The 25,503-nt window shown below is 32.6% G+C and overlaps 1 protein-coding gene across 1 annotated transcript in view; it reads right to left on the minus strand.

Moving 5' to 3' along the window:
- LOC129216754 (uncharacterized) overlaps positions 1–25,503 on the minus strand; it is a 174,281-nt gene that overhangs the window by 11,032 nt on the left and 137,746 nt on the right. Inside the window, exon 10 of the mRNA XM_054850971.1 lies at positions 21,008–21,827. Within this exon, the coding sequence (XP_054706946.1) occupies positions 21,008–21,827 (820 nt within the window). The remainder of the gene's footprint in view (positions 1–21,007; positions 21,828–25,503) is intronic.

The raw sequence follows: 25,503 nt of genomic DNA on the forward strand, positions 1-25,503 counted from the left end.
ATCGTTAGTCTAATAGCTCTGTTATAAAAGATAGTAAGATTTCTTGGCGCTGTCTGGGTCAGATATAATCATGAGATACAATACCTATGAATTTGTTTTTGCGAAGAAATAACTCAAAACTTTTCGCACTTACGTGGTTGCCAGTTTAGCTTAATCTTTAATCATAAAACTAAAACGGCATTGATGAAAAGCAAACTATATATATTTAAAAATAGAAACACGGCATTGATGTTCACTTGAAATTGGAGGATTGTTGACAAACGAAACTGAAGCTTACTTTGTTTTTTAAAAAAAATTATAGTTTTTTTTTCTTTTTGAACAAGCCTCCAACCTTCGTATTTCTAGCGAGTTACAAACATTGTTAAAAATTAGTCGGTCATAATCCTATGATATTTGCGAATTAACGTATGAGGATATGAAATAATTTATTGATGATTTGGAGAGCTTCTGAGCAACAACTCATCTGTCAGATGTATTTTTGCCCATCAGCCTAGTTTTGTTTGCGTTAAAAAATAAGCTTCTTGTAATTCTAAAACATGTGAGTGCAATTGTAATAGCTATTTTTGAAATTTCACCTTTGTTATAATCAAAGACTGAAAAAAAAAATGAAGTCTTATGAGCCAGAAACAGACATATTATTTTTCAGAGTTTTCAGTGTAACATGGCTTCCGGAAGATTTAAAAAACTAGTCGCCACGGCATATCTTTTAGTCCCCCAGTGACCTGACACCGAAGTTATTATACTTGTTCACAACAAATATTATGATCTTTATTGTTTATTAAACAGTTATTTCAATTTTTATTTGTTAAATTGTTTGATTTACCATACACAGAAACGTCTCCAGCTTACCGCACTTACACCCGCCTGTGGCTAGTGGTTACTTTCATAGGAAACTTTAATTGCAAATTTAAATAAGAAACAGTGACCTGAGTTCTCTTCTTTGACAATGTGGTCGTTTCCAAAATTTTAAAAGTATTTTTTTCTGAAAGAGTATACTTAAAAACATAGGATCTGACAATTTTTTAAATAATTTGTTTACGTTTAATATTTCTAAAAAATTACTTAAATCGGTGCGCTTTCATTGTTTAACGCTTCTGCCGATGACATCACAAATGATGAAATGCCATTCACTGTTGCCATTCAGAAGAGCACAATGTTTAATTTACTCACGTGTACTGGCAACGATATGGTTGATAGCAATCGTAGAGGCAATTTTTAATTCGCTGCTTGATTATCATGACGTGGAAACGCAGTGAAAAATGCGCCAAAGGATTTCATTTGTGACGTCATGAAGACCATGCCGTGTTTGAAAAATTGGACATTAAAAAAAAATTTATTTAAAAAAACTGTTGGGAAAATAAAAGTATTTTCTGGGTCCATGTTATTATTTTTTTGCTTATTCTATCAATTTCTGAGACTAAAAGTAATACTTTTGACTGAAGGAAACAACCCCATTACTAAGCCCACACACACGCGTGCGAGAAACAAACAAACAAAAAACTAAACAAATTGATCTTTCAAAAGCTTTTAAAGTATATTTCAACCTTGGATTTTTTTTAATGCAGATCCGTGAGCACTGCATTCTTCGTATTCCAAGCAAAAAAAAGAAAAACAGCATAAAAAATGTTTTATAAATAAGCAACACCAGCTTTAAGACGAATCTCCTACTTTTCTTGAAGGACGAGACCTTAAGACAGGTTGTCAATTTCGCAACATGAACTCGTCCACAGGTTCAACCGACTGACCCACAAGGCCAATCTAACCTCGTAAAAAGTAGGTAAAGGCAGAAAAAATAGACTTGTGTGGACCGCTCTTTTTTTATTTCCAGCATCTGTAAAGAATTTTCTTTGTTCCAAAAACCGTAAATTTAGTCATTGTGTGTACAACCTCGAAGAGAGGATTTAACTCAAGAAGTAAAACATTAAACAACGTAAGGAAACAATAAAATAATAAAAATAACATAATTAAACACACAAACAAGCAGAGAACGATTTGCAAATCTTGGGGCCTTCGGCACAAAGTCATTTAGTGCCCTCCAAAGAGAGTTGATAAGTTTCAGTTACATTAAAACAAGAGTTTTTTTTATAAATAAGGGAACGTGGAGCAAAATAAAATAGTTAAATGTCTGAGCTTTTTTGAAATGAATAAATTTGAAATTTGTTTTGAAAATTACAGTACATAAAGTAAGATCATTGTATTTTACGATAGAACTTGCCTTAAAAAAGTATTTTGAATTTTTGGCAGTGAATTTGCGCTTTCAAAAAAAAAAAAAAGGTAGAAAATGTTCATTTTTTTTTCATGGGGCAAAATGAAAAACAAAAGTTTTTTCAGATGAAATATTTTCTATTCGATTATAAAAAATGTTTTTGATCAAATGAATGGTAAATAAAAGAATGAGTAAATAAATTAATAGATAATGAAGCTATAAATGAATGAATAAATAAATAAATGAATTAGTATATGAAGAAAAATAAATAAGTAAGTAAAAGAGTGAATGAGTAAGAAAATAAGTATATGAATAAATAAATAAGTGAATTACTAAATGAAAGAATGTAAATGAATTAATTTATAAATGAGTACGTATGTGGTTTAGTAAATTATTAAATGAGTAAACTAAACTGTTTCCCTTTTCCCCGCATGTACTTGACTAAGTGTACAAAATATTTAAAGTACAAATAAGCTTAATAATCACTAACTAAATATTGCACCAAATATCAGAAGGTTTCAGTTAATATTTAAAACGTTAAATTTTAGAACTTCATCCTGAAATACTAACATAAGTAATTTTTGACTTATAACAATATTACAATATGAGTATCAATTTTTGAAAATTGCCAGTTCTATCATATGCTTTTTTCTTCGGTAGAATTTTTTTACTGATTGGACCAAACTACATGTGCTTCTACAAAGTTAAAATATTCCCAGATAGGTGTGCTTAGAAGCAGAGTAAATATTTCACCATTTCACTTTTTGCGGCTATTTCATTTTGCCTCTCATTATACTATTTCTGCTTGGAAAAAGTTTCCTCCGTTGTATGTCTATCGGCCAAAATACGTAAAGAGTTTTGCTTTAACGTTTTACCCAATACTCGTCTCTTACAAGTAATTTGGGGCCTCTCCAAAAGTTGAGGAAACTGGGCTCGTGCCCCAGCTGCTCTCCCATAAATCAGTATTAAACTGTATTTAATCAGTATTTAAATTCAACTGGCAGAAGCTATTTCAAACATGGGAAAATTATTTCTGCCATTTGACATGTTTTACGGGAAAAAATTCTCTAATATTAACCTTGAAAACTATAATGATTTAAGGACAACTTAAAATGATCTATTCAGTTAAATTTTAATAAACTGGTGTCTGAAATAATTAATCAAAACTGTTTGCATTTAAAACTATTTTGTCAACTTCTTGCTGATTAGAACATTTGAGAGATCAATTCAATTATAGAAAAGCAAGTATAGAGAAAATAAAATGAACTTGTTAACGCGTATTCTTTTTATTTCTTGTTTAAAATTTCCCTTTTCGTTTTATCTTTCCAAAACTTCCGAAGAAAAACATTTTTCAGAAATGAATAAATATCTTTGTGTAACAAAGTAACAATTGAGAAAACATCGTCGTAAATACACAAATTTTCAATAATTTGCAGATACGTGTTTTGGAGTCTCAAAGAATTCTCTTTTTCAATGCAGAAAAATATGACCTTTTGGATGTAAGGTCCGATAAGCTGACGTCCAAAGACTCTTTTTTTTTTCTGCATCAAAGCATGAGTTACTTGAAACCCCAAATCATCGACTTAACATCCAAAAGTTCAAACTTTTCTGCATTGAGGAAGGGGTTTCTTGAAACCCCGAAACACGTGTCTGCAATTTCATGCAGTTATAACGTTGTTTTTTCTACTGTTATTTGTTTTAAAATATTAAACTTAAGGTTATTATGTGCTTTCTTTCAAAAACTTCACCTTTTTTTTAATTTTAGAAAGAAAAAAAATACCTCGAAAAGAACAAAGATTATGCGCGATTCAAACACAGCAAAAGTGAGTTCAGGATTCCGATATATTTAATTTTTTTATATAAAATATATAATACAAACTCTGCATTCATTTGAGTAGTTTGCGATTTTTATACTGGGTAAAAAACCGGAGAGAAATAGTAATATAATAAATATCCTAGAAAAAGGTAAATATGAAGAATTATAAAATAAAATTGTGCTCGCGTGGTTTGTTTTATTTCTGAAACCTCGAAATAGTATTTCCATTGTTTTTCAGATCCTAAACTCACATGTATTACCTGGTTTCTCTCAAGGAGAAATTTGATGTTTTTCGGAAAAACATTGAAAAACAAGAAGCAATTCAAGTCGAGTAATGAAGGAATTCGAGATGGGACTTCAAGGAAAAATAGTTTTCCTCAAGAAAACTTTGCATTAAAATGTTAGAATAGCGTAAACAATGCCAGATACCAAATAGTCAATTACTTTAAATATCTGTTGAAATAATTTTTTGACATTGATCGTATAAAGCGTTTTTCAATCCGTAATTACATATATACACAGGGAGTTTCAAATACTTGAATGAGCGAGAGAAAGAAAACTAATACAATGCTAAACTCAGCTTTTTTCATTTTTCTTTTTGTTTCAACGAAACTGTTCCCTAAATGTACTGCTAAATACTAACAAGTAACCCTACCCAAGTGTGAATCTCCGATTGGGTTAAAACTGTGCGCATCAATAGAACACTAAAAAATATTGAAACCATGTTTTATTTATTTGTTTATTTACTTATCGGCAAAAGACACTTTTAGTGGGGTGAAATTTACTCCTAAAATTTGATAATTGGGATATTAGAAGGTATATTATCTTCTTATATTTTAAATTTAAATTACAAAAAATTGAAATATTGATTGAAAATCTGAAATTTAACATAAAACACTCAAAAAGACCGGAAGCGGTACCATTTAAGTTTCCGCATTTTTTTTTACACATTTACATACATCAATTATAATGTTTTAACTACCACGAATTAAATATTATAATTTTTAAAAATACTTGGATTTTTTTGAAAAATGAAATTTTGCTTAAGTGTTTATTCACTGGTCGGTCTACCCTAGTTTTATTTTGAAGCATTCAAGTTGTACTACTTTTGTTGAACTAATTTATTTTGCATCTTATTTCTCATGTGTGGCTCAAAGTTTCCCTGAATTATCAGGATATTTTTGAACCTGGCTAATAGTTCATTTTAAATAGATTTGATACAGTACAACCTTGGTTATCCGGACTAACTGGGACGAAAGGCAATCCGGAAAAACGAAAATCCGGAAAATCTGGGTAATAAGTAACTTACATTCGCAAATAAGCAGACTATAATCTTTTATAACAGGAAAAAACGATGCTTTAAATGAAAAGTACATGGGATATTGTTTCTCGCAAACTCTTTATCACTTATAGTTCAGCTGATCGACATTTTAATTCTACTACTTAATTAAGTAGTAGAATAAAAATGCCGAGCATTATTCTAAAAAAATGAACCCGGTCATATTTCAAGTTATGAATTTAGGAAGTTAATATATTTGGAAGAATTTGGAGAGAATAATTTCAAGTAATAGAGGCAGCTCATAAAACTAAACTTGTTAAAAGTACAGCAACATCTGTTTCTGTGAAAAATAAGATTGATTTTATTATTAGTTGTCTTCAAAAAACTTTTTTTTTAATTGTTTCACCAGTTTTCTGCTCGAATGGTTTTTTTTCTCCTATACTTTTCACATGACTTGTTTAGAAAATTTCTGCAAAAGTTTAAAATGTTTGCTCTAGAACTACTATTTTTCTGCGAAATAATTTAATTCTGTATGAACATTTCAATCATGAGTTGAACGTATTGTTTAACATATAAAAAACAATCATCATGCAATACTACTAGCTGCGTCGCCCGACGTTGCAAAGTCTTCCTCTAAAATAAAAGTTCTATCAAGTGAAGCACATTGAACAATTACTTCTAAATAAAAGAAAAAAAGTATAATTTCCTTTTAACGTGTAAAGAAGAGCAATTTTAGGTTTCAGAATTGAAATTTATACCTTTTATGATTTTTTTTTCTTTTTTTTTTCAATTCCAAAAAAATCTTTATGTTAATTCCTGAGTATCAAAGAACCTCTGTTCCAAATTCGGTAAAGATCTGACAGAAAATGGGAATTTATATAGCGAACTTACACATCCGCATACATTATTTTTATTTTTATGTCTTGAATTTTTGATAAACTTAAGAGTCACTTTTTCATCCGTTAAGTATTTTTATATTATTTTTCAATCAGACAAAAAAAAAAAAAAAAAAAAAAAAGAATTATGCAATAAATAAAACATTTCGCATTTACGAACTTGGTTTTTCAACCTAACCTTAAAAAGTAATTATGACGAAAAAAAGTAGTGTTTGAAATACAAATAATTTGGAAATACAAATAAATCATTTAATTTGGTCTGAATTACTTTTTCATCTTTGCTCCACTAATTTTCATCTTTCATACAAAACTACACTCATGAAAAATTAGCATTTAAGAGCAAGCAGACTTAGAGCTGTATGAATCCCTTTATCAAATGCGGTTTTTCTTTCAAGGAAGAAAATTATATGTACTGCACCTTTTTTCTTGCAACTTTTTGCACAAGAAAAAAAAAAAAAAAACAAAAAGACATCGTCAAATCTCCTCCAAGGATAAGAGGATTCACAACTTTGTAGTGATCCATTACTTCGCTTTGCAACATTCAACAAACTAACTTTCATTAATTACTTCTGTAGATAACATGCGTGATAAGCAAATTTTCCCAAAACAAATGTTGCAGAAAATAACCAGCAACATTGAATTATTTTTTTTTTTTACGGCAGGTAGTGACCTTCTGCATTTTTTTTTTTAAATTATTTTCAGGTGATAGCCTTTCAAACAGTTATTCAAGACCAGTTTTTCTATTTTAAGTTAACGTTTTAATAGTTTCAGTGCGTTTTTTTTTGGGAGGGGGGGAGAGGAAAAAATGGACGAAATACTCCTAAACTATTGTACAGTTATCGAAAATCAAGAACTATCAATTACAGTCGAGCCTCGTTTGTCCGAACACTTTTTATCCGGATCAAACTTTTTGAATTTAATAAAAAAACAGTATTTCCTCAATAATAATTTTAAATTTTGATAACAAGAGGGGAACTATAAACGCGCCAATTATTCGTTTTTTAGAAGAACAATAAATTGTAACAATGTAACAACATTGCGTACTTAGAGCGTCAGTCCGATACAGGGTCATTACATAGTGACTAACGTAACATTCGCAGCTGTTTTTCAAACTCCTTTTATGTACAACGGGAGTAGAAATAAATGTGTTTTATTTTGATATGCAGATTTAAAATGTACAAGATGACTATTTTTCATTTCTACCAAGAATTTGAAGCAAAATGAGCGCGGGCAGGTATTTTTTCACCAAAAAAGAAATCGTGACTTACGTAACATTTTTACAACCCCGAGAAACAATGCTTATGTTAGAGGCAAATTTTTCTGAAACTTACGCAGGCATTTAAAATTGGCCGATATATTTGTAAGAGGTAAACAATCTATTTTAAAAATGTACTACAGATTTGTTACAGATAAATCTTTTTTGGCCCTAAATGGTACTTTTCCGAAAAACTGTGTGTGACTAACGTAACGTGACTAACGTAACCATCGAATAACAAGCAATGAATGCATATAAAAAACATTTATAATTAATTTCTTGCTCTTACATTACTTTTACACTTTTTAGGAACCTTCTTTGTGTTGTATTATGGTTCTTTCTTTACTTTTTTTCTATATTAGTGTAAGAAATTCAATGGAAGCATTCAGTTCAATTAACTCAATTTGAATGTACGAAAAAAAAATTAACAAATAAAAAAAACTGCTTTTACAAACTGAATAACATCATTCTTGGACTAATTAAATCCTAAATATCTCTCTTGTAAAAATTAACTTTATGCAAGTTGATAGTTTCACCGAAATCTAGTATTCTGCTGATATACTAGTTATCGTTATAAGAAACTCCGTAGTACTTTTCAAAGGCATACTATTTTTTAAGGTTTACTGATTCATCGAACGAATAGTGTTGTGCATCCTTTTGAATTAAAATGTAATATTGAAAAAAAAATATTCGAACGTTTTTGCAGATAGCATTTTAAATCCAGATATCACCGCAAATGTTTGAATTTCTAAATGATCATTCGTGCATTTTCTGAAATATATGGCAGCAGCGCTTATTGTCACTGTATCATGTAACATCTTCAAATGTTTTCCAACGAGCAACCATTACTTCATTTTACTAATAGGTGGAGATGTATTTTCTAAAAATTAGAAACATTCTCCTTTGTTAAGACTGTATTTCCATTATCTTAGTTCTTAAGCTTCGATTCTTGTGTTGAATGCACATTCAGCAAAGTACTTATTTTGCTTTACTCACCTTTTTTCTGTTTTAATAGTTCTTTAAATTGGAAGTATCTTTATAAAGACCTTTAAAAAAGTATTTTTCTAAGTGAACAGAAGGTCTACAATGTAATATTACTGGTATTTTTCACCCTTTATATTTTCAATCAATATAGAATGCCTACATATTCAAAATTGTTCATGAAAATGTATATTAAACTAAATAAGTTTTAAAAATTAGCAGTCATTTTTAAAATGTTACATTAGTCACATGCTAACTGTTACGTTAGTCACAGCTGAAATGTTACGTTAGTCACACTAATTATTTTATATCTGCTGATACTAAAATTTTGCACTTTTAAAGTAGATATGACACAGATATAAGAAAATAAAAAGTGCTGTTTGGTTGAATTATCTGGTTTAGTTTTTAAGCAGAAAATAGTACATTTTCGTGACTAACGTAACGTAAATATTTTCAGTGAAATAACCAAACTAATTAAAATATTTATCTTATAATGTGTGCAAAAAGAACACTCAATTTTACTAGACCAGCATCTAATCATTTAGAATAAACATAGTTCTTTTAAAAAATTGCAAAAATTTTTACATTACACAAGAAAACGTAGACGCATGTTTTTTGCACATGCTAAGTCTTTTCTACAACCTCGCACGTTTAGAGCCAGAAGAAAAACACCGAATGAAATTTTTGCAAACTGTTACTGGATTTATGTACTAGAAAATATGCTGAATGAAATGATAGATCACAATCAAGGCTTTGTGGAAAAAAAAATTCTGAGGTTGAGGTTGACATTTCTATCTAATGACCCTACAGTAGTAGAGTTGAGAAAATTAAACCAATTTCATTTGAGCTTGATTAAAATTGTGACGAGGAGCAAAAAGTATTTTTTTGAGGATAACATCTGAATTTTGCCTTTTCTTTGACTCGTCTATCATATAAAACTCAGTTTTCTTTCCCCATATTTTTTAGGCAGTATCTTGTTTTTCATGTGTCCTCTTCATCAACTTCTACAGATGCAGTAAACCCTCGTTTTACGCGGGTGTTACGTTCCACGGGAACGCCGCGTAAATCAAACCCGCGTAATAGGGGCAAGGTTCCATATAGCAAATAAATAAATAAATAAATAAATAAATACTGCATTCTAGTGATAGATAAAAAAATATAATAAGTTTAATATGAATCCGGAACATATGCACAACTTGCATAAAGAAAACATGAATTAACTTCGTGTTTATAAAAAAAAGGCTGTTCGTGATATTCTTTTGGCAGTTGTTAATCATTTTTCTCCGTAGTTCTTTTTGGTGCTCAACCGTTTCCGGAATCACTCGCGTCACTTCCATGACAAGATCTTCCTTGACTAACAAACCAGAAAGATCTCTTGCCATTGTCGAGGAATGGCTCAAAATTTTCAGAGTGAAAGCCTTTGGCTGTGTGTCATCGATGTCGGTATCCTCGTTAGTTTCGTTCTCCTTTTTCACTTCTGAAAGTTCTTATCCCACTAGGCCCTGAATCGTGTGAGAAGAGCTGGAAAGAACTCTGAAACCGATTGCCAAAAAAAAGGAAAAAAAATCTCCAGTGGCCCAAGCTCGCTTATTAGCACTTCAATAAGCAGTTAATTGAGGTTCATTTGCAATCTCAGGAATTTGGATTTTGAAAGAGAGGAAAATGTTATCTGTTTGCAATGCCGCATCCGCGTAAAATCAAAATTCATCTGTGTAAAATAAAATAAAGGTGCCAAATCTTCAAACACGTATAGTCAAAATCGTGTAAAAAACCGATTATAAAACAAGAGTCGACTGTATATATCTCAAAAGTATTACTTATTTAATACAATTATATATTTAAAAAAACAAGTTAAAAAAATTGTAAGGAAACAAGTGAATAAATTTGTTCCTGTTCACCAACTTTTAAGTGGATATCTCTCTTAAGCTACTAATTATTTGTGAGTCACAAGAAATACGTCATTCAAATAGAATTCCAACTGCAATTGTTTAAGGCTCCACCTCTTAATCTCGAGCATTCTAACGTTTTAGCCTATCGCTACGCTACAAGGAGAGCAGGTCTTAATTTGCATGGGAGCTCAGAAGATCTTAACCCCGTTTTTCTTCATATCTTTTTCTTCTTTCAGTTTTCATCTGACTTCTACATATTAGCCAAAACTCAGGCTAATTATGCATGAAAAGTTCTTAAGACGACAGAGCTCTTGCACTGCTTTTGTTAGAAATCAAGCTCTTGGAGGAGGAGGAACCAGTTGTAAGTTTGCAAGAATACGACTATGAAAAGTGTCTGATTGTGAATTACCATCCAGATTTATGGAAAATAAAAAAAAAAAAGGCGCGAAATCCGACCAAGCCTTAAGCGTCCTTAGAACAGAATAAATACAGAAATAAAGCATTAGTCTGACCTTGCCAACTGCAAAAGATGAAAAAGCCTATTAATTCATGCAGCTAATGCGGGAAAATTGCCCTTGGAAACTAAAGGGCGGATTCTACAGATAGGTAGAGTATAGAGAGAAAAAGGGTTGCTATAGCCATTTCCCAGTTTTGTATATTCTAATCACTTAGTTGCTAATCTTTTTTTTTTGCCTTCGTGATCAGAATTTAAGTTATGAACTCTATCTTGTATGATAAATTTGAAATACAATAAATGAATGCGCATCAGCTGTTGTAACATCAAACTCTTTTAATAAATATGAAATGCGCACAACTTGTAATTTTTAAAGCAATCAGTGACGTCACGCTGAGAGAGATTATAATTAGCAGCAGCGTAAGCAAGTCCAGATAAATGCCCCCTTCTGCTCACCAAGTGATACTTAAGAAATGAAAGTACAACTAAAATGCGATTAAAGTAGCCATTCTGATCATCAGTGGTGCACTTAGGAATATTGCGAGGGAAGGGTGCAAGGTGGAAAGACTTATTCTCATACCATATCCCAATACGCTGTCAAACGGATTGACTCGATTTTATCGATTCCCGAGAGCGAAAAAAGTAAAAATAAATAAATTAATTAATTTGAATTTTGACATTTTGAATTCAAATTATGTTTTTCGTAATCACGAGTGTGTGTGGATATGTGTGTGCGTGTGTGTTTGTGTCTTTGTGCAGGCATGAATGTGTGTGTTTGTGTGTGCGTATGTGTGTGTGTAGGTCTGTGTATGTATACGAGTGTGTGTAGGATTGGACGCAGTCTGAAGATGGTTTTCGCTAGAGGAGCAGCATTGGGAGGGGCCGGCCGACGGTGGTGCTGCAGAGGGATGTGTGGGGGGGGGGGAATAAAATCAGCGGTAACGTCAAGGACAGTCAAATGAGTACAATAAGCAATCGTGATTGCTCAATAAACTATTGAGTAAATAATAAGCATTATTAATAATACTTAAAGAAATAACTAGAAAGTAAAATAATTTACACTTTTACTTATCTCATAATCAAAAAATGGGTTCAAGTTCACAGAATTTCATTTTAATCATTAATTGAAAAACTAAAACATGTTTATTACAGTGCATTCATTTATAATCACCATTCTGCTTCTTATAGGCAATTCGTTATAGGAAGTGCGCTGTATTAAAAAAAAATAATATAAGGGTTTAAACTTTTCTCTTATTAGAACTGAAACTATTGTTATTTTTGTTTAAAATTATTCTACGTACAAAATACATAGAATCGTAATCAATCGAGAAAAAAAGCAAGACCTATGGAAGGGGTCCGGACCCCCTGGACCCTTCCGTTGTGTGCCCCACTTCTGAACAAAATGAGATCTGAGAAGCAATCACTGAAACTGTTTACGTTGAAAAACAGATTTTTATATATATATTTTTTTGAATTTAGTGAAGTTTTTAAGTGTATTAGTGCATATAAATATTCCCCCCCTAAAACGTAAAAGCTTCCAGAATATAATTGAATCAATAAGTGAGCATTTTTAAATTTTTCTTCAAAAAATAGATTTCAATTTTTTTTTCTGAGCTGCATCGCACTACAAACTGAATTCAACTTAGAGCATTCATGCCTAACAAATATTCGAGAAACCTTCAACATGTTGTATAATCACACGTTCTGGACGCCGACTCCCATCAAGGACCTCCCATTAAAGCGATCAAAGATAGCCTAAAACTGCGTTTTGAGGACTTCAATTTCAGAAGTTATCTAGGGAAAACCCCAGAGCCCCTATGTTTTTGCCCAAATATTACACTTATTACCCCTAGGGTCTTATTTTCAGAAAAATGCGGTATTTGAATTGAAAATTCAACTTTTCTTTCACTAGATTTGATTTCTAACAAAATGATTACAGTTAGATTTTTCTTTGGATGGAAATATCGGAAGTTTTACCGTTAGTTTTGGCATGATATCAGCGTATATTTGACCAACTCTTTCAATGAGGTAACTTCTCGCTTAGTTTTCAGCAAAAATAAAACAAATGATTATATTTCCTCGTATTTAGTTTTTTATTTACACTCTAAAAACAATTAGTAAAACAAGTCATGTCATGTAGTATAGAGTATACCAAAAAGTAAAGAAAATGAGCAAGGCATGTTAAATATAGGTATTTGGGCCGTGCTTACAAATCAATGATAACCTCATATATATAACAGCCAACGATCGAGTAACGCTCCTGAGAAACGAAAAAGTGGTTAACAATGGACGCTATCAACTGGAGTTTAGGTTCCAGTCACTGGAGTTACGACTAAAACTACAACGATCAAAATATCTCCTAACAAGCAATTGCTTCGTTCAAATTTAGAAGCAATTTTCACCCGCCTTATCTTGACGAGCGATTTTGTAGTATACCTAACGATAATAAACAAAACTACTATATAACTCGATAAATGTAACTTATCTTTAAAGAAGTTTTTTTTTTTTTTTTGCAAGTGTGTTACGTAGCAATGAAATATTTCTTGCTCATGTTAAAAATTTCCTTAAAATACATTCAATTGATGCATCGTCTGGAAATCTGTTCATTTTTAACTGTCCGTAATTTACTAGTACTTAGTTTTAAGTTCATTTTTTTAAATAAAAGATGCTTGAATTTTTGCTCACACATGCGCAGGGCCGCGCCGTCCCTATGTGCAAGGTCGTGCGGTGCACGACGGCGCCAGAGTCAAAAAGGCGCCGAGCTCTACCAATCAAAAATGATCCAAATGGGGGGGGGGGGGGAAATCTCCAACCAAAAAAAATGAAATTGAACTTTTCATCATATTCATAAAGGAACCTGTTATACTGCTCATAAAACAAACAATTCTCCTTGCTGCCTATCTATAAGGAAAAAGAAATGCCTTGTTGTGTCTGAATATGCTATTCAAAGCAAAATCTTTTACACTGCAAACACATGATGCTAATTAATTCATATATTAGCATTTTTCTTCATCTGTGGAGTCATGAATGTTATTTCGTTATGAGTAAAATTTCACAAGATTGAGCATACGAAGCAGCGCAAGAAATTTGCTATTTCCCATTTTGGTTTTTGCGGTGAATATGTTATAGAATTATAATTCGTGCAATATGTCTTTTTGTGATTTTTTACTACTATTCGTGGTAATTCCACTGCATCATGTTATCATACATCAAAAAATACGGTAAGCACATTTGCATATTATTTACTTATGCGTAATATGAATATATCGCAGAGAGTGATTTAGATTAACTTTTTAGTTCCGAAAAGTAACGACTTGATCATAATTACTCAATTGCTCCACCCCCTTTTTCTTCAACTATTTGTGTATTAAATTAAAGAAAGAGCTTTGGACAATGTGTTTGTTTTAGATATTAAATTCAATGCCTTTTTAACGATTTCGTAAGCTAGAAGCATTCGTTTTAACGGCAAGGTTCAGTTTCATTTTTTAAGGCGGAATAGAAATATAGTCAGTACCCTCCAATTCCATGGCGCAACCAGAGGAGGGGGGAGGTAGGCGTCCAGAGGACACCTCTTTGGTTGCACCGCCCTATGCCCTCTCCCCTCCAGAATGCTTAGTTGAATATTTTTCAAAAATATTTACTACTGAAGCGGGAAAAACGCGTCTAACAAAGTGATTTTAATAAGGAAAAACTAATGACGTTGGGGTACAACTTTAATTTCTACTAATTGGTCGGCTTCTCCCCCTTTGTCCTATCTCTTTTCTTTTTTACTTTCTTCTATATCTAATATATAGAAGAAAGTATTGGATTCGTGCAAATTTTCGAATTTCGAATTTTGACGGATTCGAACGTTTTGAGGTGTGCTGAGTCCATTTCGACTATTTTTGGAAAATGTCTGTCTGTCTGTGTGTGTGTGTGTGTATGTGTGTGTGTGTGTGTCACGTCTGTGTGTGACCAGTTTTTTGTGGCCGCTCTACAACAAAAACTAAAGCATGAAATCGAACGAAATTTGGTACACATATATGCCCCTATGGGAACTTGTGCCCATTGGTTTTTGGCGCGAATTCCTCCAAGGGGGGTGGAGCAATGGGACGTTTTTTCAGTTACGCGTGCTTGCTATTCCTCAGGAAGTAACTGGCGGAATCAAACAAAATTTGGTCCATACGTTGCCATCAACAGGAACAGGTGCTGATTCAATTTTGTCAATAACTCAAACGGGGGTTGAGCTATAGAACGTTTTTTGTCGTCAATTGTGACTGCTGTATCTCAAGAAATAACGAACGGAATCAAACAAAATTTTTTTTGACAAGTAGCCCTTAGTGGGTATAAGAGCTGATTTTATTTTGGTGTCAACAGCTAAAAAGGGGGTAGCGCAATCGCCCGTTCTTTTTTTCCATTGTGAGTGCCCTATCTCAAGAAGTAATGCTACGTTCTGGTTGAAATTTGGAATACATGTGAATCCATACGTAAACAGGTTTTGGTTCAATTTTGACGCCAATCGCTCCCAGAGGTGTTGATTTTTTTTTTTTGCGAATAAAAATAGCTTTATTAATGCAACAATAAGAAAGCTAAATCGTAATAGATTGTCGTCTGCGTATTTCTCGTGATTTTAATTGTATGGAAATGATCGGAAATATTATCTCAATGATTTAAAATGTTTAACTGTTGCCATCTTATGTTTGTTAACAAATAAAATATTTGTAATTAATTCAAGCAAGGCTTTTAAAATAACTTTCAATTTTCGCTCTTTGCTTTGCTTTTGCAATAATGCAGACATTGGGATGATCGTCTAGTTTTTGCTTGGGTAATTTTGTTTTTGTTGGGAATATTGCTTCCTCGTCAAACATGGGGAGGGATCAGAAAAAAAAAAGAAAAATATAGAAGAAAGTTTCGTGATGGCCACAACATACTAGTTCTAGTTTGCCATAAAATAAGAAAATTTTCAAAATGCTACTCTGCCGAATCTCCCCCCCCCCCCCCCCCCCCGCCAAATGCATTACAGAACATCTCAAATTTCGTTACAAGACCTTCTATTTCGCAAACTTTCGCGAAAGCTCTCGAATAAAAAACAACATCTCTTGAAACTCCGTTCAAAAATCACCGAAAATTGCGTTTTTAGAGTTTCAGTTTCGAAAGATTGCCGGCTCTAATGTTACCAATATTGTTTTACAATCACGTTTTTAAGACTTCAGTTTCAGAAAATATTCGGGCAAGGGCCTCCGAGCATCCTTCCTTAAATGTCATCAAAAATTAGGTTTTTCAAACATGACTTGCAAAAAATTTATGTTAGAATAGCCTCTGAACCACTTCTAATATCATAGAATACTGCTCAAGTTTTTAGGACTTTAATTTTGGAGAAAAAAAAAATCAGAGGGAGCTCCGGAATTCTCTTTTTGTAAAAATCTTCAAAGTTCTCTACAATTGAACTTTTTGGAAGTTCAATTTCGAAAGATTGGATTGGAGAAAAAGAATTGATTTCTATCTATTTTTCAAAAGAAAAAAAAAACGATCGGGTTGAATCCCAGAGTTCCATTCCTTTTTCTAACGTCAATAAATGTGGCCGATACAATAACGTTTTAAGGCTTCAACTTCTATAAATTTCCGCAGAGCGCCTTGTACCTTTTTCCCCATAACACTACCAAAGACCGTCTAAAATTGCGTTTTTCAAACTACAAATTTCAAAAATTTTCCGGGGAGAACACCTGGAACCCCTCTTACTAAAAAAGTTTTTTTTCTTCTATTTGTGCACCCTAAAAACTATTTTCTAGTTGCGCCACTGCTCCTGTTGTCATGTTTTGACAGGCATAAAAGTTTTTATTATTATTATTATTCATCAATTAGAAATTAGATATATATTCAAAGTGGCTTTAACTTAGATATTAAAATATTTTCTTCTTCCAAAGCGCATTATTATATCAGAGGAGCTGCTGAATTCAGAATAATTTCGAGATATGAAGTAAAAACGTACACCATATTGCGAAATTAAATATTAACACACTATTTTTTGTGTAAGTTAAGTGCCAAACGTATTTTCTTTCATTTTATATTTGTCTACAAAACCTCCCTCCGGGTGTTAACTATATTTTCCTCGAACGCCAGAGCATAAAGGCGCTCAAAAAACATTTGCACGACGGCGCCGATCAGGCTTGGCGCGGCCCTGCCCATGCGTACGTTTAAACAGGAAAAATAATCCCTGTTAAAAAAAAAAAAAGCAATCGTGCTCAATATTGTTAATACAAAAACATAATCAAAAACTTTCATTGTATTACTTTGTCCATGACAGTCAATGTGTATTTCACGATAAATCATTTCTTTAGGGCTTCACAATTGTTGGAACTTTTAATCTGTTGTTGTCGATAACTGTATCCTTGAGTTTTTCTTTACGCAGCTGAGGTCAATGATGTCTCCCATTGCGGATGTTTTGCCGGAAATGTTTCTTAGTTAAAAGGAAAATGTCTTAGACATTCTTTTCTGCCTAAGTGGAAAGATCCTAATAATCAGCTAAGAAAAAAAATGTTTCCAATTCCATTATTGAAAGAGTGGATTGGTATTAAATGCTAGAAAACCGCCCGTCAAGGCATGACGGGTGAAAATTGCTTCTACATTTGAACGAAGCAATTGCCTGCTTGGTGATATTTGAATAGTTGAAATTTAACCCTAACTCCAGTGGATTTAACCCAAACTTCAGTAGACAGCGGTCATTGTTCGTTTCTTCATTCCCCAGAAATGACACAGTCTTACCAGTAAAACAGTTAAGTTACCGATCGAGTTCTATGTGGTGTCTAATCTACTCAAAAAGCCAACTATTAAGTGGCACTACATCAAAATTATCAAAATATTTCAACAAAATTTTTATTTTTGATGAGTTATAGCAGCTTTCTTTAGTTTTCATGCAATAGTGGTCAACTTCATGGTGCGAGCGGAACCTCAAAATATTTTTTGCTGTCGAAATCCTTTAGCATGGACAATTATCTTTACAAAACGCAACTTTTTTGCACTATTACTTAGCTTTTATCAAACTTTGATTTTTTTCATTCCACCCCAGTGTGCAAATAATTTTGCAACACTATTTGTAAAGATAATATGTTTTCAATGAATTTAAAGTGGTATGTACAGTGGCGTGTCCCGAAAAAAAACTTACCAGTAAAACATTTAAGTGAGCCCTTAATAAAGCTTTTCCCTGCATGTCAAACATTACCAAAAAATATAATCAAATTATCATGCGTGGCGCGAGCTTAATTGTTGATGACATCCAGAGTGTTTCTCGATCACTGGCTATAATATATTGGAGGATTTATAAGCAGTAGCGTGCAAATCTTAAAATAACCTCATCTAGAGAGCTAATTAAAAAGTCTACTTTTTTTTCTTTCCAATGGAGTTGCGTTAAGAAACATTATCCTTTGCTGACTGAGTGCAATCCCCCGAGATAGCATCCATTCTTTCATGTAGCACCACTATCGGCGGATGAAGTTATCGCGATCATTTGATCTACAATTTCTCCACCAGTGTATAGCATCTGGGCTCAACTGGATGCGAAACTGCACTAGAAACTTAATTTTGCCAAGAGCACTCTGAAACAAACTAGTAGTCAAAGGATCTTTAACATGCTGCATAATTGCACGACAAGGACGCTGCCGATTTTCTGCATCGAAAATCCAATGACTGCAACCAGGATTGAACCTGCGACTTTGGGCGTAAGAGACCAGCGTCTAACCACTACACTACTCTTTTGGCACTAATTGAATAGTAGAAACATAATATGTTTAGCAAAATAATTATTATGTTCATCAAGTCAAAAATGTATCTTCTTTAAAAAATATTCGAAGAGTTTTTTCTACGAAGTTACGAAGCTCTTTCACGGAGATTATCAAATTTTAATTTATATTCCAATAATGGGCAATCTTTCCTGCAGTGGCGTTCCTAGATGGGGGGGGGGGGGGTCACCCAGGGTAGTAATTTAGGGAAGCATCCCCTCCCCCTGCTTAAAAACAATTCATGTTGTATTCAAACATGAAGATCATACATTTCTTCATTTTTTTATGTGGTGTAACGAAAGCTTATTTCAACTAAAGTATGTTATCTTTACTAATAATAAAGCTGAAAGTCTCTCTGTCTGGATCTCTCTCTGTCTGTCAGGATCTCTGTGACACGCATAGCGCCTAAACCGTTCGGCCGATTTTCATGAAATTTGGCACAGAATTAGTTTGTAGCATGGGGTGTGCACCTCGAACCGATTTTTCGAAAATTCGATTTTGTTCTTTTTTTTATTCCAATTTTAAGTACATATACCGAGACAAATTATCACAAGATCAATTAGTAAATCACCAAATTATCATAATGTGGAACAGTAACATGGGCAAGCCAATTGGCGAGAAATTCATCATCCATTATTTGTTAATATACAGGTGAACCAAAAGACCTTTTAATTTTCTACTACGGGCAAAAACGTGCGGGTGCCACTAGTAAAAGATATTTTAATTATGAAAGAATAGTATGATAAAATATCTATTTTAAAAATTAGATTTCGCTTTATTGATTAAACATAATTTAAAATACATTGCTAAAAACCCCGAATTGAAGTATTTAAGAATTGAAGGAGGGTGTCACTTAGAACAGACCACCGCCTCCTCCTATCTGTAGTGACACTCCTAGTTTCCTGTAATGCTCATTGTTCGAAGGCAGCTTAAAACTTCATAGATGAACACGAAATAATAATTTTGAAGAAATTGAGATTTTCAATTTAATTAACATAATGTCCTCTTTTTCAAAACATAGAACATTTCTATTTTCACTTCACTTCTATTTTCACGCCTACGGGAACAAAGTCATTAAAAATTTTATCTAAGCAGCAAATGATCAACCCTAATAGAAAAATTGGTCGCTTTTCGTAGATGGCTTGGAAGTGATGACCTTGTTCATGTGGAAAAATATTGTGAAATTATAATGTTTAAGGAAGAGATACTTTAGACCTTATGAAAATAATACTGACTCTTCGCATACATTTTCTACTTTTTGCTAGTTTTCCAGATAAGGTCTTTTTCAATAGAACAATAGATGACTTGGAAGTGATGACCTTGTTTATGTGAAAAAATATGTGAAATAATGTTTAAGGAAGATATATTTTAGACCTTATGAACATAATACTGACTCTTCGTATACATTTTCTACTTTTTGCCAGTTTTTTCTTTTTCAATGGAGCAACAAAACTGTTAAAAAATTTCATTAAAATCTTAACGAAAACATGAGGGATAAATGATCAATCCTAACTTGGAGGATGGTCGTTGCTCAAAGATAGTTTGAAATTAATGACCTTCGTGGATCAACAGGTTGGATCATGTTTAAAGGAACAGAGGCGTTTGACCAACGAACATAAGATTTTCCCTTTCTCAATGTAGATTGCTTTTACTTTTTGCTTACTCTCCAGGTAAGATTATGACTGATTTCGCTCACATCGACAGGTTGCTGGTAGGTTGATCATATGACAATTAATGACGTCAGCTCATGCTAAAGCATTGGAGATAGTAAGCGCTGACGTCGTTAGCTGTCATGTAGTCAACTGACCGGTAGCTACCAGCCGAGTATGCGAACGCAGTCTATGTTAAACAGAACAAAGAAAGCGGTCAACAATTTTATATGACTGGTAACGGATAAAATCTACATGGAAGATTGGAGTCTGTATAAAAATATCTTATTATTTAAAAGCTTAGTGGACGTATAATTAATGTAACATTTTTGAAAAAAAAGTGCTGTTTTGTGAATGAATATTATGTTGTTATCTTCTTTAAAATAAGAATACTTTTTATGTTTGTTAACTCATCCTATTATGCTTTCCTCATTTTCTGAGTGGAACACGAAGCTCCATAAGAAGTTGAGTTAAAACATTTGACATCAGAACAGGAAAAAACGAAAGCTAACAACATTTCCTTATACAAACTCTACAATATCGTGCACTAATTTGCGAGAAGATGATAAAAATAAACTAGCTAAAACCTTTAAAGCTCATTTTCTCAAATTATCTCGTTTATTATACATACTAACTTTATCCACCGAGTTCCTCATCTTTTTATTGCCTTTGAAATTGAACGACATAGATTTGTTTTCTTGAGAAGCTCAGGGTACGTTTGGTTCTTCATAATTTAAAATAAAAATTTAAATAATTAAATAACATTAATAACTATACATAAACATATAAATAATACAGTAGTAGTATTATAAGATTTTCAGAACTTACTTAGCTTTGTCTTTTTCCAACTGTGCTTGCAATTCAGCCAAGAGACGCAATTCTTGCTCCTTTTCAGCGGTACCCATGTACTTTACAGGAGCAATGATGGTGTAGACGGCTGAAGTTTCACTCTCCAGTGGCCTGTACCCAAAATTTGGCGAAGGTGGCACTGACCTTGGGTACCCCAGGGAGGACATAGAAACAGATAAAGACGGATCAGCTGCGCTCAGGAGCTTGGGCATAAGTTTTGGTGTGGATGGTTGGCTATGTGCGTTGGAGTTATCCTCACCAGGTTTTTTAGATCTTGGTAGACTGTAGTACATTTTCTGATTATCTTTTCCAATTGGAGAGGCGGCACTGTCTTCGACAATGTCATCTCGTAAACTGACACAAGATGGTGTTCTGACGATGATCAGGTCCTGCGGCTCGAATGCTGGATTTGTGATGCCATTTTCGCTATTGTCCTCTTGTCGATGGTAGGAGTCCTTGATGTATTCAACAACTACATCTGGGATGGCTAAGGTCTTGGCTTCTTGCTCAAGTTCAGATAAAGGCTTTTGAGCGTCCAATTTATAAACCATAATGGAAGACTTGCCATTTGTTTCAGGTGCTGAACTCTTTCTTCCATTGTCTGTAATGACTATTTCGTGTCTGGACATTTCAGGTGTCTGTGTCGCGGCATTGCATCCAATTCTGGAGCGGTTTTTTGGGGACAAAAGAGCATTGTCACTGTCCGAAGATGCACTGGAGTTGTCTTCCATCTTGAAAAACTGTACGTAGTTTGTTTGCCAACTAGCTTTCAAGACTGACGCCGCAATCCAGATATCATCTATAAAAATTAGTAGTGTTAAATATTATCAAAAGCTAAAATAATCGCCGAATACAGTTAATTATTTTGTATTTCAGTATTTGGTTCAAATCAGTTCAAAATCTCATCTTGATATTCTTTAAACTATTTAATAAATTATTAACAGGGTGATTAAACAATTGCCAAAATAGGTGTTGTAAGAAACATTTGAAGAGAAATTTAAAAAAAAAAATCATAACAGTATACGACATACTAACTACAAAACTAACCATCCTGGTGATGTTGCTTGAATCTAGTTGGTACCCCTTTGAAATTTAACATTGAATAGTAAAGGTTCTGCTGCTAAAGAGTTGTAAAAGATCATTTTTATTTTCAGAAGTTTCCTTTTCTACTAACATCGTCTCAACATTGATTAACAAAGGAACAAATGTTCAAAAACAGTTCATGTGTAAAATAATAGCACTTATTGAAAAACTGTTCTTTAAGTAATATAGAAAGGAAATGTTTTCAAACAAATATATTGAAAAAGGTTTTAGCCTATTTTTTTTACGAGAGGGAAGTAAAAATAAAAAATGGGGTAAATGTAAATATCTGTTGAGCTAAGAAAAAAAGATTTGACACTTTCAAAATGAGGTAATATTATTAATTAAAAGTACTTTTGATACTGTAACACAAGACATATATTTCGTTTGCTTCTCTACCAGGCAAATTTACGACTTCCAAGAGAATAATCAATTTCTATCAAACATTTCTAATTCCCAATATTCTCAAAAAGATCTTTTACAAATGCTACATCATTCAAAATATTCTTGAAATGAAATTTAAAAAACTTAAAAACAGAAATACGTTGAAAATGCAAACTACTAGGGGCATCCTAAAAGTTTGTAAACACTTACAAAAATTTGAAATTTTACTTGCCAAAAATTAACAAAAACAACAAAAAAATTTCCAAAATGCTAAAAATTCTATTTTTTAGTAGGTGTTTACGAACTTTTAGGACAACCTAATATAAAAGGCTACCAACGAAGAAAGCATGATACTTAATTATTTCTTTCTTTCTTTTTTCTTCTTTTGTGGGTGAGATTTAACAAAATTTTGGATCTAACGAAAGGTAGCGAAATTTGCCTCGGTAGTATTTGAAACTCTATAAATCTTTTTTATTGGTTGGTTTTAAAAGTTCTTGCTAAAACGCATTGTAAACTGCATAAAACACCCAAGGCAAAAAATAAATAAATAAATAAAATAAAAAGAAGTTGCTGCATGCTGAACAAATAATCAATAAAAGTGAGAGGAGATGGGGAAGAATGTGAACTTTTTTTTCGAGGTATTAATACATCCAATAGGCACGAAAAAGTGAGATCTGCTCCCAGAAATAAGACAGTTTGCTCACTAGGGTGGTTCAAAAAACTTTTTTTTTTAGCTAGAGTCCAGGATACCCTCCAATGTTTTTAGACTTACTAATAGTATTATGCTGTAAAAGTTTCAGCTTCTTACTCAAATTTTAAGACGGTGCTCAATGATCACTCCATTTAACATTAGCCGTAGCATAGAAAATGTCACAAATTTATAAACATTTAACTTCCCCAGCTGTTTTTTTTGTAAGTAATTATTTTATTGCAATGTATATGCATAATACTCGTGTATATTATAATATGTAGCGTTGATTTTTCATTTCAATGTATTTTTTAACGTCCCTCCCCATACTGATGAAGTTTGGTGGGAGGGGTTGAGCACCCTCTTTCAGTTGAAATAGGAAGTTAATATTCTTTCAGTATATTGCTATCCACAAGTCTAAAAATATTGAGGCGTGTCCTGGTATCTAGGAGAAACTTTTTTTTTACATGTATTTATTGAACCACCCTATTGCTCTTTATATACCTTAAATTAGACACAGATTGGCTCGAGGAAAAAAAGTACAACGAAGTTCCCGAAGCAATTTGGTTGTTTCTACACATTTTTAAAACAAATTTATTCATCAGAAAAATTCATAAAGACTGAAAGTGTTTTATTTGTTAATAGAACTATTTTCTTGCAGTTCATAATGAGTTTATTTTAACATGCACGTGAACGTGATGATGTTAACAATGACTAATTATAAACTTGATGGCCTTGAAGAACATATTCATCTTTTCATTTAGAAGTCATCTATTTAATGTCATCGATCACTTGAATACATTAATCCTTATCTTCTACATATGTAAAAAATATATTTGATGAATTAGTTTTATCAGTTTTTTGTCTGAAACAACTTTTGCGAGATTCCTCTTTCACTGCGTTTTATTTTCATGAGAATCATCTTCTTAAATTATGAAGTACATTTTATTTTTTGGAATGGGTTATCTTGAAATATTGAGATTTTCCTTTTGTATGTTTTATCGAAACTAATCGGTCGCTAAAGGAAAAACACAGGAATTGAATTATTGTCAATGTCAGACGCTGTTTTAATATTAATTTGATTTTTCCCTGTTGAAATTTAAGTTCGTAACAGGTCATTAAATAATCATAAAATACTTCGTATTTTTGAAAACTATGTAATTTAAGCCATTTAGTGCATTGGAGTCTGCATAGACTGTTTGATAACACAAATATGTTTTGAAATTAAAAGAACAATGATTTGATGGTTTTTGCTCTTAAATGAGAGAAAAAAAAAAAAAAAAACAACGGAGAAGAACAGCTCGAATGACAAACCTTTAGCATATTGATCTTTTTAAGTAGTAGTCTTCAATAAGAGGCCCGCGAGTCACTAGTGGTCTTCCGAAGGCATCTTAAGGATTATGAAAGCGTTTTAAATAAAATAAGAATAAAACTATTAAAAGGAAAGAAAAGCAGTGGAATAAAAAAAAATGTAAAGGGGCGAAATAGGTCCCAAAGTTCATTTCCAAAGAGAATAGTACGCTGTGAGATCATTAACTCAACGAGAAAACAAACTAACATTTGCGGTAATGGAATGCACTTTTCTTTTTGCTTTTCGTTCAGTTTTTTCACGAATTTATTTTTTCGTTGAGCATAAGAGCTGGCATTAAAAAAATAACAACAACAAAAGGCTCTTTTTAAAAATACAGGGTGTCCGAAAAGTCTTTGACACATTAAAAACTAGTATGTTGTGGCCATCACGAAACTTTCTTCTATATTTTTCCTTTTTCTGATCCCTCCCCATGCTTGACGAGGAAGCAATATTCCTAACAAAAACAAAATGACACATGCAAAAACTTGACGACCATCCCAATGTCTGAATTATTGTAAAAGCAAAGCAAAGAGCGAAAATTGAAAGTTACTTTAAAAGCCTTACTTGAATTAATTACAAATATTTTATTTATTAAAAAACATAAGATGGCAACAGTTAAAAATTTTAATTCATTGAGATAATATTTCCGATCATTTCCATACAATTAAAATCACGAGAAATACGCAGACGACAATCTATTACGATTTATCTTTCTTATTGTTGCATTAATAAAGCTATTTTTATTCGCAAAAAAAAAAAAAAAAAAATCAACACCTCTTGGAGCGATTGGAGTCAAAATTGAACCAAAGCCTGTTTACGTATGGATTCACATATATTCCAAATTTCAAACAGAACGTAGCATTACTTCTTGAAATAGGGCACTCACAATGGAAAAAAAGAACGGGCGATTGCGCTACCCCCTTTTTAGCTGTTGACACCAAAATAAAATCAGCTCTTATACCCACTAAGGGC

The sequence above is a fragment of the Uloborus diversus genome, chromosome 2, assembly GCF_026930045.1.
Source record: "Uloborus diversus isolate 005 chromosome 2, Udiv.v.3.1, whole genome shotgun sequence".
NCBI classification, from domain to species: domain Eukaryota; kingdom Metazoa; phylum Arthropoda; class Arachnida; order Araneae; family Uloboridae; genus Uloborus; species Uloborus diversus.